The 15263-nt window shown below is 37.6% G+C and overlaps 1 protein-coding gene across 2 annotated transcripts; it reads right to left on the bottom strand.

Moving 5' to 3' along the window:
• Positions 1–1423: 1423 nt before the first annotated feature.
• On the bottom strand, positions 1424–12170 carry LOC148847070 (cytochrome B5-like protein). 2 transcript variants are annotated; one of them, XM_088950538.1, is made up of 6 exons: positions 11941–12170; positions 11475–11570; positions 11328–11365; positions 8137–8214; positions 7964–8055; positions 1424–1780 (listed from the first exon to the last, which is right to left on the bottom strand). In XM_088950538.1, exons 2-6 carry the CDS (start codon positions 11551–11553, stop codon positions 1714–1716), a joined length of 354 nt encoding a protein of 117 aa, XP_088806664.1. In that variant the 5' UTR covers positions 11554–11570; positions 11941–12170; the 3' UTR covers positions 1424–1713. The 2 variants fall into 2 exon arrangements, with proteins under 2 accessions (XP_088806664.1, XP_088806662.1); XM_088950536.1 differs by having other exon boundaries at positions 11475–11575; positions 11941–12155.
• Positions 12171–15263: the final 3093 nt, after the last annotated feature.

The following is a 15263-nucleotide window of genomic DNA, read 5'->3' on the forward strand; positions in this document are numbered from 1 at the left end:
TGGAAAAGTAGTATGATAGATATATCAAGAAAACTGCTACCTGCATGCATCAAGGATAAGGGATCCAGTGATGTGGAGATTTTATAGACCATTATTGATTGACCTGATCGAATCACCTTTTATTTAACTAAATCTACAAGCTAATAGCCATGTAATTGGAGAAAAAAAATTGGGCCGGATTGCTAAATCTTTCCAATGATTAGAAATTAATGTAGGTGAAGAAATGGATAAGACTGTATATAGTGCATGCGATCTTGTAAAAAGAAAGAAATTTGGTGGTAGATTGATCTTTCTACATATCTTCGGCAACAATTTTATCTTTGGCATTAGCTTATGCTTAGCTTTCATCATCTGCAGAGACGTCAGGATATTGTGAATGATTCGACAATTCATTCTAACCAAGAGAGAATGATGTTGTCGCTGATTATTGTAACAAGTGATGGGACTAGTAGAGGGAAACTGGTCAATGGCAAATAGACCACTGTTGATCTCTTTGGTTTGTCATTTCTTCGACTTGGACCCTAGTATAGTTTCAAAGCTTTTTGTCCGCCGGTTTAATTGATACATTATCAATCAGAAATTCAGAATTAGAGCCTGGGATTGCTCGTAAGGCTACGGTTTGGTTGCAGTGCAATTTTACTTGATGTAAAAGAAACTGTTGATGTGCAAACGCACTCTATCTGTACAGCAACCTGTTTGTGTGTCTACATTTGACAGCTTATTCTTTTTCACGGGGAAGCACATACAGTGTTCAATCAAAATGCTTTTAGGAACAGCAATTACATTAATGGTTGTTGAGTCAGATTAGTATTTGTAACCTAATGTTCGGAACCATGAGTGACATTTAGGTGGTGATGATGCCAGTGGTGACCACTTCTTGCTGAGATGTTGCATCTGCCAGTGGCCAGAGGACACTGAACTAAGAGGAGGTGTAGCCCAACCAGTTGCCCACCACCCACTAACAGATTGAACACAGCAAACATGATTTTGTACTTTTGGTTCTTTTGGGTATAAGAGTAACAAGGTATGTTTTAAGTCTATTATAAAATTAAAACTTCAGGGTATCTTTAATTCAATTTCTTAAATCTCAGGGTATGTTTAAATCTTTTACCCAAAAAATAAATCAGAATTTGCACTATCATGGTTTTGTACCAGTACAAAACAATTTGCACTGCAACCAAAGGCAGCCTAAGATTCAAAATCCCCCTTGCCCGTTAAAATTCAAGATTCTTAAAGAAGCACTTCAACAAAGCCTCCAATAAATGGAAGGGCATTTCCCTCTTCTGAAGGGAAATGGCTCCAGCTTCTGTAAAAGCACTTCCATATTTCAATTATCAATTACCACGAAACATAGAGAAGCACTTCTCTCCAGGAAGCTGAAAAGGAAGTGCTTCCCTGAAGCAATCTAAAGCAGGGTTGAAGATTTTTCTCGCAAAAACTGAGTTTGAGAATAGATCCCATAGCTTGGATACAATTGCAGTAGATTCCTTCCAACCTCTGTACACCCTTGAGGTGTCAACAGATCAATTTGTCCAACTTTTGTTCACCAAAGTTGGACAAAAAGAACAATAAAATCCTCAAGGACCCCTTGGCCATTCCTACAATGCCTGAAAATTGCAAGTGAAGCTACACCAAGAACACGAAACAATAGAAAAAGTTTCTCACAATACAGTTCTGTTCTCTATAGTTTTACAAGCCACTGACTGTTAGCAACTAATTTTCCAAATCCCCAATGTAGAATTCATCAACCATGTCAAAGACCCTGGTAGCATGTTGTGGCCTGCCACAAAATATAGATTTGCTCAGAAACATGTAAAGAAAGTGTAGAGAACATTAATGTGGTGGTCCCCACTGTGTTTATTTGTGATGGTAGTTAGTTTCAGAAAGCAGTTATTTCAGTTATTATTGCTTTTATTATTTCTTTTGCCATGTAAGCAGTAGGGGTAATTCAGCCCTTTTACTCTTTATTTGATTATTAATATAAATAGTTGAGTGGGGCGACAATCCTAGTCGACACTCTTTCTGAATTCTTCTCTTCGTGTTCTCCGTCTCTTCTTCTCCTCTTCTTCTTCTCTCCTCAATCTGTTTTCTTTGTTTATTACACATTATACCTAGGACTGATTGCAGTCCTATTCGACTACTTGGTATCAGAGCCAATCTAGGAATTCTCATGCTAGTCTAATCAGGCCGACTACACGAGAACTTCCTAGGGTTGGAAGTTTCAGCAGAGATATATTCATCGGCTGGTTCTTGGAGGTTGCGGGCAGTGTGCAATTGTTGCCAAGGGTAGGGCCTTGGAGAGTGTTCAACGATCAGGAAGAATCAGAAGAAGGGAAGAAATCTCGGTTTTAGGGTTCAGACCTTGGTTTGAAGGTGGCGGCTAGATCTTTCTGAGTAAGTTAATATTTGTTCTTGAGATTGAACCTAAAAAGAAATCTTTTTTATTAATCTGGGAGGTGCGGCTGAAAGATCTTTAGTTCTCCCTGAGTTTTAAGGGTTTCTTTCTTGACCTACGATCAGTTCTAGGACTGAAACCCTAAAGTTAATGATTGTTGCCAATTCTAGGGCAATAATTAGACCAGTTTCAGCATTCAAGATTGAGTTTTCTGCTTTCTGGAAAACTAACAAACCTGATTCAATATTTCTCGATGGTGGTTGAACCTTCTAGGTCAGCTGTTAAGCAAATTCTGGGTGTAGTTTCACCTATTTCAGTTCTAAAAAGGGGTTTTTTTTACCTATAACTTGAGAAGGGCTGACAACAATGGAGTTTAAGAATCAAGAGGAATGTTTTTTGGAGGCTGGTGGTTCTGGTAGCATGCCTGAGAACAATTTTTAGATTACCACTATCAAATTTGACGGATCAAACTACTTGGAGTGGGCCCAATCAGTCATGATGGCCATTGGGGGTAGAGGGAAACTGAATTATTTGTTGGGGGATGTGAAGGAACCAACTAAGGAGGACCCAACCTATGCCAAATGGGTTCAGGAGAATTATTTGGTTATGACATGGCAGTGCAACTCTATGCAGCCTCACATCAGCCGAAACTACTTGTAGGCAAAAACAGTTGAGGAATTTTGGGACATCATGAAAGAAACCTACTCCCAACCCCTTAATGTTGCTAGGGCTTATGAGCTGAAATGTGAAGTTAATAACCTTAAGCAATGAGAGAAACCAGTCTCAGTTTACTTCTCAACCTTGAAATCCTTGTGGCATGAAACCGACCAACTAGAAACAATTGAGTGGGAAAGTGAGAAGGATGCACAGACTTACAGAAAGCAAGTTGACCATCTAGCTGGTCTGAATTCTGAATATGATATTGTAGACAACAACTTCTCACGAGAGAAAGTGTGACCTTATCACAAGCCTACTCTTAGTGCATAGTGAAGAGAGTAGGAGAAAGGTTGTGTTGCAGCATCAACCTTTTGAATCATCATTGGCAACAGTTAACCAAAGTTTGGGGGTGATAAGGAGAGGGATATGAAGAAGGAAGATAAGAGGGACCTAGTATGTGAACATTGCAAGAAACCTAAACATACTATAGACACCTGTTGGAAGTTATATCCACATCTAGTTCTAGCAAATTCAGAAACAAAAAAGGAAAATGCCAATGTGGCTGTTACTACTGATTATGCGACCTCATCGGGCACAAGAGCTACATCCCTCGACACCTTAGCTGTTGTCTGGGCTGATTTGACTCGGTTGGAGAGTAAAGTTGGTAATTCAGCACCATTATCTCAATCTGTCAGTCACAACATCTTCTCCTTCCACTTCATCTTTTGGTCATTTAGGTACACGGGCCTCAACTTATCATGCTTCAGCCCTAGGTAACACTGAACCTTGTTGGGTGATAGATTCAGGTGCAAAAAAGAAATTTCATTAATGTAAAGAAATTACAGGGGTTATAGTTTATGAGTAGCCTCAACTACCCCACTATAGTGCATCCATTAGTAAATGGGAACATGTAAACCTTGTTGGGTGATAGATTCAGGTGCATCTGAGCATATGACTGGCCTGTCCTCACTGCTTATTATCTACCACTTATCCTCTGGTAGAGACAATGTTTATTGCTAATGGCTCTCTTGTTCCCATTTCTGGTAAGGGAGACATCAAATTGTCTAAGGCCATTTCTTTGTCTTCAATTTTACATGTTCCTAAACTTGGTACTAATTTGCTTTTAGTTAGTAGCATTACTAAATGCAAAATTGTTCAGTAACTTTTTTCCCATATCGATGTGTTTTTCAGGATTTGGAGACAAGGAAGGTGATTAGGATTGGCCGTGAGACAAATGGAATCTACTTGCTTGGAGGGAGCTCACATGGGGAAGATAGTGAAGTTAGGAAGTCTTTTGTTTCTCAGTTTGTTCGTTTGGTTATGCTTTGGCATAATCGGTTGGGTCATTTATCTTTTAGTTCTTTGAAAAGTTTGTTTATTAGTTTGTTTGAATCTATCCAGATGTCTAATTTGAAATGTGAAAGTTGTGAGCTTGCAAAGCATTGTAAAACAACATATTCATTGAGTAATAAAAGAAGTAGTATTCATTTTGAAATTGTGCATACTGATGTTTGGGGACATTATCATATCACTACTATGGGGTGGGGGAGGTACAAATGTTTTTTGTTGTTTGTCAATGACTATACCCGCTATTCTTGGGTTTACCTCATTCGTTCTCGAGATGCTCCTACCTTAACATGGATCTTCCATTAGATGATTTTAACCAAGTTTGGGGTCAAAATAAAAAATTTCAAATTTGATAATGCGAAAGAGTATTTTGCAAAACCATTAGCCTCATATTTCCTTGACCATGGGATTATCCATCAGAGTACTTGTCCTCATACACCTCAACAAAATGGAGTTGCTGAGAGGAAGAATAGACACATATTGGAGGTGGCTAGAAGCATTATGTTTAACTCCAATGTGCTTATACATTTCTGGGGAGATGCCATTCATACGGCTGTATATCTCATCAACTGAGTTCCTTCACGGGTTCTTGACAAGAAAGCTCCATTCACCCTTCTATATCCTGATAAAGAGTTGTTCACCATCCCCCTTAAAATCTTTGGATGTACTTTCTTTATTCAGACCTTTGGTCCTCATCGTTCCAAATTTGATCATAAAGCTTCAAAATGCATTTTCCTTGGTTATGCACAAACTCAAAAGGGATATTGCTGCTATGAACCTACTTCTGGGGGGAGGTTTGTCTCTATGGATGTCACTTTCTTTGAGAATGTACCCTATTATCCTAGGGTTTCTTCTTAGGGGGAGAGTAGTGAGATGGGGTTTCATTTATTAGAAGTTCCATTACCTGTCCCAATCATTGAAGAGGAGTGTAGTGAAGAGGGTTGTCAGAAATGTCGAGATTTGAGAGTTTATCATAGACGGTGGAGGTAGGTTGATTTCAGTCATCATCAGTCCAGGCCAGCCCCAATTCCTTCTACGGATCCAAATCCAGGTACCACAGTTCCTTCATCTTCCATTATAGATGAGATACCTTCCATTGTTGAGCCTTCACCCCTCTTTGTTGAGCCTTCACCTCCATTGGATGACCTTGACCTTCCCATTACAGTCCATAAAGGCAAACACCGTTGTACCTCATCTACAGTTCACTGTATTTTTCAGTTCCTGTCTTATGATCATTTGTCTCCATCTTACAAGCCATTTTTGGCATCCATTGCTGCTATTCCCATTCCCAGAATAGTGCAAGAAGCCTTGTTAGTACTTAAGTGGAAGGATGCAATGAAGGTAGAAATGGATGCCCTTCTAAAGAACAATACATGGGAGCTAGTTAATCAACCTAAAGGGAAAAAACCAGTTGGATGTAGATGGGTGTTTACTGTGAAGCATAATGTTGATGGTTCTATTGAAATGTATAAGGCCAAATTAGTTGCAAAGGAGTTTACTCAGACATAAGGCATAGACTACTTGGAGACTTTTGCACCAGTAGCAAAGATGAACACTATCAGAGTTTTGTTATCTCTTGCAGCTAGTTACTCATGGCCTTTGTTTCAAATGAATGTTAAAAATGCCTTCCTCAATGGAGACTTGCAAGAAGAAGTTTACATGCAGTTGTCTCCTAGATTTTATAGTGCAAAAGCAGGAAAGAAGGTTTGTCAGCTGAATAAGGCCTTATATGGACTGAAACAATCTCCCAGAGCCTGGTTTGATAGATTTAGACAAGCTCTTGAAAAATTTGGCTATGTGCAGGCTCAGTCAAATCACACTCTGGTTATTAAGAAGTGGGTTCTCCCTTAACACTGCTTATTGTATATGTGGATGATATTATAGTGACAGGGAGCGATACCCGTGAGATTGAGTCTCTTAAGCAACTCCTTCATCAAGAGTTTGATGTCAAAGACCTGGGAGAGCTACGATATTTCTTGGGTATTGAGGTAGCTCGGTCTAAACATGGGATTTTTGTTTCTCAAAGAAGGTATGTTCTTGATTTGTTGGAAGAAATAGGGAAGCTGGGTGTTAAACCTGCTGACACACCTATTGAACAAAATCACAAGATCAGTGCAGAAGGTGGAGAGCCCCTTGAAGATAAAGGTATATTCCAACAGTTAGTTGGGAAGCTTCTCTATCTTTGTCTTACACGACCAAACATCAATTATGTTGCCAGTGTTGTTAATCAGTATATGCACACTCCTAGAACTACTCACTTACTTGCAGTTGAGAGGATATTGGCATATTTGAAGAGGTGTCCAGGCAGATGTATACTATTCAAGGATAATGTCACATGAAAATAGAAGTTTACATAGGTGCTGATTGTGCTAGATGTGTTAATGATAGGAAGTCTACCTCTGGATATTGTGCTTTTATAGGAGATAATCTTGTTTCTTAGAGTAAGAAACAAAATGTTGTTACTCGTTCCAGTGCTAAAGCTGAATATAGGTCCATGGAAAATGGTGTGGCTGAAGTACTATGGTTGAAATCCCTATTTGAGGTGTTGGGTATTACTTATGAGAAGCCCCTAATGTTGTACTGTGATAATGAGGCTTCCATTAATATAACCCATAATTCGGTACAACATGACAGAACTAAGCATATTGAAGTGGACCAACACTTAATCAGAGAAAGAGTTTCCTTTCAAGAAGCGTCTTCCATATATCACCTCCAACATGCAACTTGTAGATCTTCTCACCAAGGCAGTTTCAAAGACAAAGTTAGAAGCAGATATATGCAAGTTGGGAATGACAAACATCTATTCCCAACTTGAGGGGGAGTGTAGAGGACATTAATGTGGTCCCCACTATGTTTGTTTAGTTATGATGGTAGTTATTTCAGTCATGGTTTTTAAAACCGACTCAGAGACGGAACCGACCAGGGGTCCGATTATCGGGTCGAACAATCGACTGTTCGAACCGAACGGTCGGCCCATTCTAACAAAAAAAATTTAAAAAATAAAAAATGTTTGAACAGTTCAAATGGTTAACTACCCGGTTCAGTGGTTTGCTGACCAAAATCAACGGTTTTTGGAGAAAATCCGGTTTTGTGGGGAAAACGGAACTGGTCACCTGACCGGTTCCCTATTTTTCCGGTCCGACCGTCCGGTTTTGAAAACCATGATTTCGGTTGGTAGTTATTATTTCTTTTTCCATGTAAGCAATAGGGGTAGTTCAGTCCTTTTACTCTTTATTTGATTATTAATATAAATAGTTGAGAGGGGCGACAATCCTAGTCGACACTCTTTCTGAATTCTTCTCTTTGTGTTCTCCTTCTCCTATTCTTCTTCTCTCCTTCTCAATCTGTTTTCTTTGTTTATTACACATTATACCTAGGAATGATTGCAGTCCTATTTGACTACTGAAAGTTTACCATAATAAACATAAAAATAGAAAATAACTGCTATTGTGAATCAACATTACAAATAGAAATGATGCAATTAAAAGGGTCTGGATGCTTCCAGAAAACATTTTGAAAACAAGAAATAGATATAAACAAAATCAACACAAAGGCAATGCATACCCATAAAACCCTTCAGTTGAATCATCTCCAGCATGTGCAAGAATTGCATCTCCACCAGGATGCTCTTCAACGTATGAAGTAACATCATACACCTACAGTAACCAGTTACATGGTGTCAGGCATAACAAGTTTATATTTCAACAGGAGTGTTGACCTCAGGAATAAGATATAACCTTATTATTTACAATGATCCAACAATCAGTCTTCTTGTTATGTAATGATACTTCAGCCCTTGTATAAAGTTTGGATGCCTGGTGCAAAGGCACATGAAAAGAAATGAAACATTTAAGCAAGGAACCAATCACTGCTTCCGCAAATAGCACAAGTAACTTATTGGAAAGATGAAGCATAAGTCTCAGAAGAAATTACTGGAGTTTCCTACACATGTTTTGAAGTATGAGAATATCTAAAACTACAAAAATCTAGAAATAGGTCGAATGTAACACAACCAAGAAATTTGGTACAACGCATGCTGCCTCCAGAAGGTTGTTTTTCGATGATCAGATTTCAAATTCACACCAACTGCAAACAGCATGTGCACATTTTGGAGCTTACGTAGTCACAGATAATAGATCTGCTAACTCACCAAAAGACCCTTTATTTTGCAGGGGAATAGTAGTTGTTATGAAGTCATTAATTTATTATGAGAAGAATGATCAAGGTTGAGAGATGTAAGATATTTTTGTGGTGGCGTAGACATGCTAATTTGCTTAAAGAAAATATGTTATATGGTTCTTGTCTTTTTTCCACCCTTTTTTGCATATTAGCATTTTATCAATGATGCTAATGAATCTTTACCATTTGATAAGAAATTTCATTTGAGATGTGTGAATGAAAATTTGTGTTGTTGCAGTTCTTTTTTTTATTTTTTTCCTTTCAGGAAATTTGTTATCAATGTGAAGGAGCTTTTTAGAGCGCAAAGCTCGGACAAGTTGACATACTTATTCATGGGGTATCCTAATTCTTTTTCTTTAGATTAAATTAACAAATATAAACCCTAAAGCTGAATTTGTATGGGTAAACTCTTATGAAATGAAAATGCCTTAGATGGACTAAGGCAGCTATTGATAAAGTTTCTCCAGAAAAAAAATCCCTGTCTGACATGATTATTAAGAATTAAAGGGCCAACTTTAGTATATTTAATATCATAATTATGTTAAATATGAAAAAAAAAACTAAACATACTAACACTAACCCATATGTCTCTCCACTCACAAGCCACAAGATGGAGCTCAAAGTCAGGTCATTGACAGTTTTAACAACATTCAAATTCCAATTTTCTATCCTAATTTTAGATGGTAAGAGGAAACAAATAAAAGAACCTATATGTCTAATAATTCTGTTGCCACTTCCAGTTACTTAGCATATGCATTCAAGACAGTAAGCACAATTTGAAACTCAAGTAATGGCTTGCTGATAAAAGTTAAAATTCACAGCTAATGTGTAATGTAATGTGGAACATTGCTAGAAAGGGTAACATAGAAACTACTGAAACAAAGAAGGAACATACCTGGCTTATTTATATTCAAAAGAAAAGTGAAATTGTATACAAATAGAAAGGAATATAACCGTAACAAAACCTGAAAGAGATTGATTTTAAGTATGCTTTGGTATGCAAATCACCTTTCAATAAAGAACCAACTCATATCTATTATCTAATATTTCATTTTTCCACAAGGAGAGTGCTAGGTTCCTATGTTGTTGCAAGGCAAATTTCAAACAGCTTATTTTGCATTTTCTCAGTTTTATAATTAGTTGAAAAAGTAATAATTTTCTGTTTTGCACACTCTCCACAATGAATTTAGAAGTGGTGATCTTCTGTATCATGCAAACCTACTCTGGATATAACCACTTATTTCTTCAACCAGACAGCCCACAGAAATTAGGTATTGACACTTGTTTCTTCACGCTGTCCATTGAGGGAAGACAAGGAAATTTATTAGTTTGCACTCCTAGAAATTTCATCTCTAACCAATTTTGTCTTTATATTTTGAGAAGGATGTATTACAAGCAACAAAGTCAGCTTAGACATGCTAAGTCCAAGTGCACATACTTGTAGGTTCTATATACAGTATTATCCCCTCTCTTCAGATCAATTCATTACTCTTAACAAATAACGATTACAAAAAATACACTTTCAGTTAAATTACACCCAGGATCAACTTTTTCTGTTCTGACTGAACTCTACCAGGGATAAATATGATTACTATCTTTTTGATCCTTTTTCTTTGCATATGAAAGTTGTCCTAAGCCAACTAAGAATGGTAAACCTGTCAGAATGTTGCATGGAATGAAAGAGTCCTACTTGAAACAGTGACAAAACTTATATTACAATAGTAGAAACTCTAAGGTTCTAGCTGACATCCTAGCAGCAAAGTCTTTTGCTGACAAAAAGGAATGTCTGTACAAAGATAGATCCCCAGAGTAGATGAGTAAATACTTTTTGGGTTATCTGACACCGAGGACAATATTTGTAAGTTCCACCATAGTAATGAAAGTTTGACCAAAATTAAGCGGTCCCAAATGGAGAATATTCCAATCAGATGCCTGTCATTGAAAAATTAATGTGGTAGAGAAACTGCTAAGAATTTTCTACCATAAAATACTAAAACTTCTCCGGCATTTGTTTCAGTGGTAGACCTTCTTCTCTGTAAGGAGATGGCCTGAAGACATGATTATGGGAATCTATATCCAGCATAAAATTTTTGAAATGAGATATGGAGTTCATATAAGGATACTTGTTAGAATACAACACCATTTTCATGCATACAAGGAACTGAAGACTTGATCACTTGATTAGGAGAAATTAAACCCAACATGATTTTTTTCCTAACAAAGGCATCATTTTGCAGTTTTATACCAGCTGAATTTTTCATTTTGTCAATTATACCAATCTGGAAGCTTGTGTTCCGTTCTGAAGACAGCTAGATAAAAAAACTTTTACATATGCATGCCTTGGAGAATGCTAGTATTGATCTCACCAGGTGAAGATGGATGAATATAAAGTTGACCTTGAGAAACCATTTTTCTTAGTTTCTCATATTGTCGTGTTTCTTGGTGAGTATACAAAAGTATTGCCCTGTAGTTCAAAATATTGGCCGATAGACACAAATGCTTTTTCTATGTTATGGATTTAATCCTTATTTATTGACATATAAAAATAAAAGAAAGAAAGAGAAATACCCAATTAAATTGTTTTCCCAAGCATGAACACTAGGAATAGAACCAAGAAATCTCTCAAATTGGACTTTGACGAGGGACTTAAAACAGATAAAACATTTTGCTAAAGCTATTTGAAGAAGCATATCAAGACAGAATATGTTTATCATCAAGATAACGCCACATAAAGCAAAAGCTTGTGTACCTTATTGTTAAGAACTGCCTTAGCAACTTTAGCATTACCTGCGTGGAACAGATTAACAATATCAGGAACACGAAAACGACAAGTACTTCATGAATGTGAGGAGTGTGTCTGTGTTTGGTTTCTACTCAAAAGAAAAAGAAACATTACCGGGCTTACGCACTCGTGGAGTCAAAAGAAATACTCCCAATAAGACGCCCAAAACCAATGTCAATACAACTATCACCATATCTCAGTTTCTGATCCCTGTGCTGATCGAACAAAAACAAAGATGTATGATAATGTCACAACGGTGAGGAAGTACAGAGAAATATAGGCACTAATAGTACGACTAAGTAACTTTAAGCATTTCAGCGAAACTTATCCAACCGACTCCAATGTATTACACTAAATTTAAATCACGGAAGGGGGGGGGGGGGGGGGGGGGGGGTCCTAAATAACCAGAAATGTCTCAGGAAATAATACTTTAAAAACTGATGGAAAACTAGGGTCTCTAATTTCATGGGTGAAATTGGGCATGAACAACGATTTCTGAATCTAAATGTGCCAAGTATTCTGCGTAAGGTCAATCGAAATGCAAGAAAAGGAATACGCAGAAGTGGGGCAGATGCTTAACCGCGAGATCAACAGTCAAGTAAGGCTACTTTTCCGGTGATGACGCCGAAGAGAGAGTTCGGTCGGAGATAACAGAGAGGTGAAAATTTGAAGCGAAGTGACTGGAATTCTGGAAACCGTGGGCAAGCAGCTCGAAATTAGAGAACGGGTGGGAATCTATGTCGACAACTAGAACTCTGCAAGGATTGCCGATTGCAGTTGCAGCCGGGCAGGCACGTGCAATTTTGGCAAATTTACTTATTTACCCTCTTTAAGCTCCTAAAAAGACTTTAGTGGCTGGGCTGGGGCTGGCTACTGGACCTGGACCTGGAAGTCTGGAGTCTGGACTCTGGATGCCGAAGAATTCACCGATAGATCTGTTCATGGGCCGGGTTCGGGCCGGGCTTTTACTCTTCATTAATGAAAATTTATTAGGCCCGAGCCCAGTCCAACCAACGGGCCTATAACTTGGGCCCAAGTCCGGCCCTGATAAAAAGCTCAAAGCCCGATGTAATAAAAAAAATTAGAAACTTTCCCTATTCAAATGGACATTATTTATTTAAATTCAGATGGTTTTATTCCCTATTTTAATGAACAATGGGCCTATAAGATGATTTTTTTCCCTTTATTTTACATTTTAAAGCACAGTTTTACATTCTTAAATCAAAAAACTTTTTTAAATGGACATAATCACATAATTCATTTAAATAAATATTAAATTAACTTTATATTTGTTTATTATAAACTTTTCCGATTTGCTGTGCTACATTGTTTGTATTGAAGAATAATCGATTGATGTTAAGCCAGTAGCTTAAGTTAATGGTGATATGAAATATTATATATGTTGGCTTTCAAGTTTGCTTTCAAACCTGGATGTGACCATTTCCTTCTTATGTTTAGTACAGGTTTTTTCCACATTCCCTTGTGTACCAAAATCCAAATAACATGTTAATTGATAAAATCAAAAGGAGTTTTAGTTAGTAAATTGATCTGATGACAATCCGGAATACACCCTTGAATTTGCACATTTATGTTGATTTTACGACAAGACCAACCTAAAACGAAAAGAAATGAAAAGAAAAAGTGATGATGACGGGAAAATGTTAACTAGATTTCAGCCCTTCAAACAACACCAAAATCATTCCGAATGGTTTTGAACAAATTAGAACCCGTGTTAATTATCCAAAAAAAAAGTTGGCAACTCAAACACAGATTAATCAAAACAAGGTCCCTAAACAATTTCCCTTCAAAGCAGTCCGAAATGGAAATAACTGGATTTCAGGATTGGACAAATTATGGTTTAAATATATTTTCCCCTCAAATGTTATCCAATTCAACTAAAACCGCTTCTGCAAATAAAACATACATTCGCTACGACTCTAGTATAATCCGGTAAGCAATAAAACGAAAGTAAACAACATCATTAAAACAAAAATCATCTCAAATCGTAACTGAAATAAGTAAACGAATATATGAAAAATAAGCCAGTACAGAAATATTCTGATTATAAGGAAAAGTGATATCTGAAAAATAAGGAATCCAAGTAAATCCATACAAAGCTGTATAGTCGCCTGAGAGAGAGAAGGAGAGGATTCATCATTGGAGTTGTTGCGCCGGTAAACGTTCATTGCCTTGTTGGTTGTGTGACTGCTTAAGAGTGTGAGGATGAGAACTAGGGTTGTTCACGGGTCGGGTTGGGTCGGTTTACTGAGGTTTTTTCAACCGACCCGACCTGGTCAGTTTGAGTCGGGTTGGGTCAGTTTGGGTTGGTTTCGACTCTAAGTTCATCCATGGCCCCCATGGCCACTTAGTTTTCTGGAAATATATTTAAAACTGAAATATGTATTTTAGAATTATATATATAAACGAAAATATACATATAAATATATTGGAATATATATTTTTTGGAAATATATATCTGACATATTTCATATTATATATTTTTTAGATATAGATATTGGAATATATATTTTCAGATATTTCAGTTTTTAGTTAAGTAGGAACTAAGTCGGTTCGGTTCGGGTCGATTTCGGTTTTCATACAAGAAAACCGAAAACCAACCCGAACCATCAGTTTATGAATTTGTACAACCCCAAACCGACCGGTGCTGATGAAAGCCTGGCCGACTTGGGTTGGATCGGTTCGGGTTGGTCGATTTGGTCGAATTGGGCCTTCTTATGAACAACCTTAATGAAAACTGTGGAGGATGTGGAGAAGAAAGGTTCAACTGAAAAAAGAAGGAAAAGAGGCAAAGAGGTGAAAAAAAGAAGGGCATTCGACTAGGGCTTTTAGGTTTAATTATATGTCGGGTTGGGCTATTTTGGCAAATTCCGAGCCTGGCTTGAATTTATTGCAGGCCGGGCTTTTTGGCCCGAGGTTAAACCCATGGGCCCATATGAGTGTTCAAGCCCGTCTGGGGGCCAGGGCGGGCCGAGCCGGCCCATCGGGCCACCCGGCCCATGAACAGGTCTACTCATCGAGTATTGAGCATAGGACCAGATGATGTGGAATGTGGATGAAAAACGGTTAGGGTTTTGTAGGAAAAGGGTCAACCCGAAGTTGGAACCAAACCCGAGTAATTTTACAAATGAGATTGGATCTGCTGAACTTATTTGGATACATTTACCCAAATGAGCGTTATGCCAATGCGGACTCATATGATGGTGGATTTATTCATTGGATATTTGGAATTTGGAGGGGTGTAGCCTCTTGCAGAGTCCGAGAGAGAGAGATCCTGGGTGTGTGGGACAGTGAGTCAGTGAGAGTGCTTGGGTCTCGTACGTAGTTGTAACTTGTAACACGAAATAGTCATGGACTCTCTTCTCTTGCCTGATTCCACCAAACTCAAACCGACCCCAATCATGGGATTAGGAGCCAAGAGGCCCATCATCATAATTTTGAAAATTTCCCTCAATTTTTCTCAATCTCTTCCCTGCATCTTTAGCCTAGTTTTCTTCATACAAAACATCAACACTAGCAACATTAATAATATGTCGGTGGATCTGATTCCCGAATCGCCTTCTTATTTTTGGTCTAAAGACTCTAAACCCTCCCAAACAAAACCAACCCGATCTATAAAAGGGCAAATAATGGGATAGAAAAGGGAGTTAAGAGCAAAAATAAATAAATAAATAAACCCTAAAGTTATGTTTGGTTTGAAGGAAAAGATAGAAAATTGTATTCAAGATTCGTAAAGTAAATACAACCTGAGGTTATATTTGGTTTGAAGAAAAAAGATAAGGAAAAGAAGGGATATATAAGAAAACCTATACAATATACAAAATTTGTAAGTGGTCACCGACTTTCAGAATTGAGGATAAAAAATTATAAAGATAGAAAAACAAA

Source organism: Nelumbo lutea, chromosome 6, assembly GCF_056320005.1.
Source record: "Nelumbo lutea isolate HS-2025 chromosome 6, American lotus-T2T, whole genome shotgun sequence".
NCBI classification, from domain to species: domain Eukaryota; kingdom Viridiplantae; phylum Streptophyta; class Magnoliopsida; order Proteales; family Nelumbonaceae; genus Nelumbo; species Nelumbo lutea.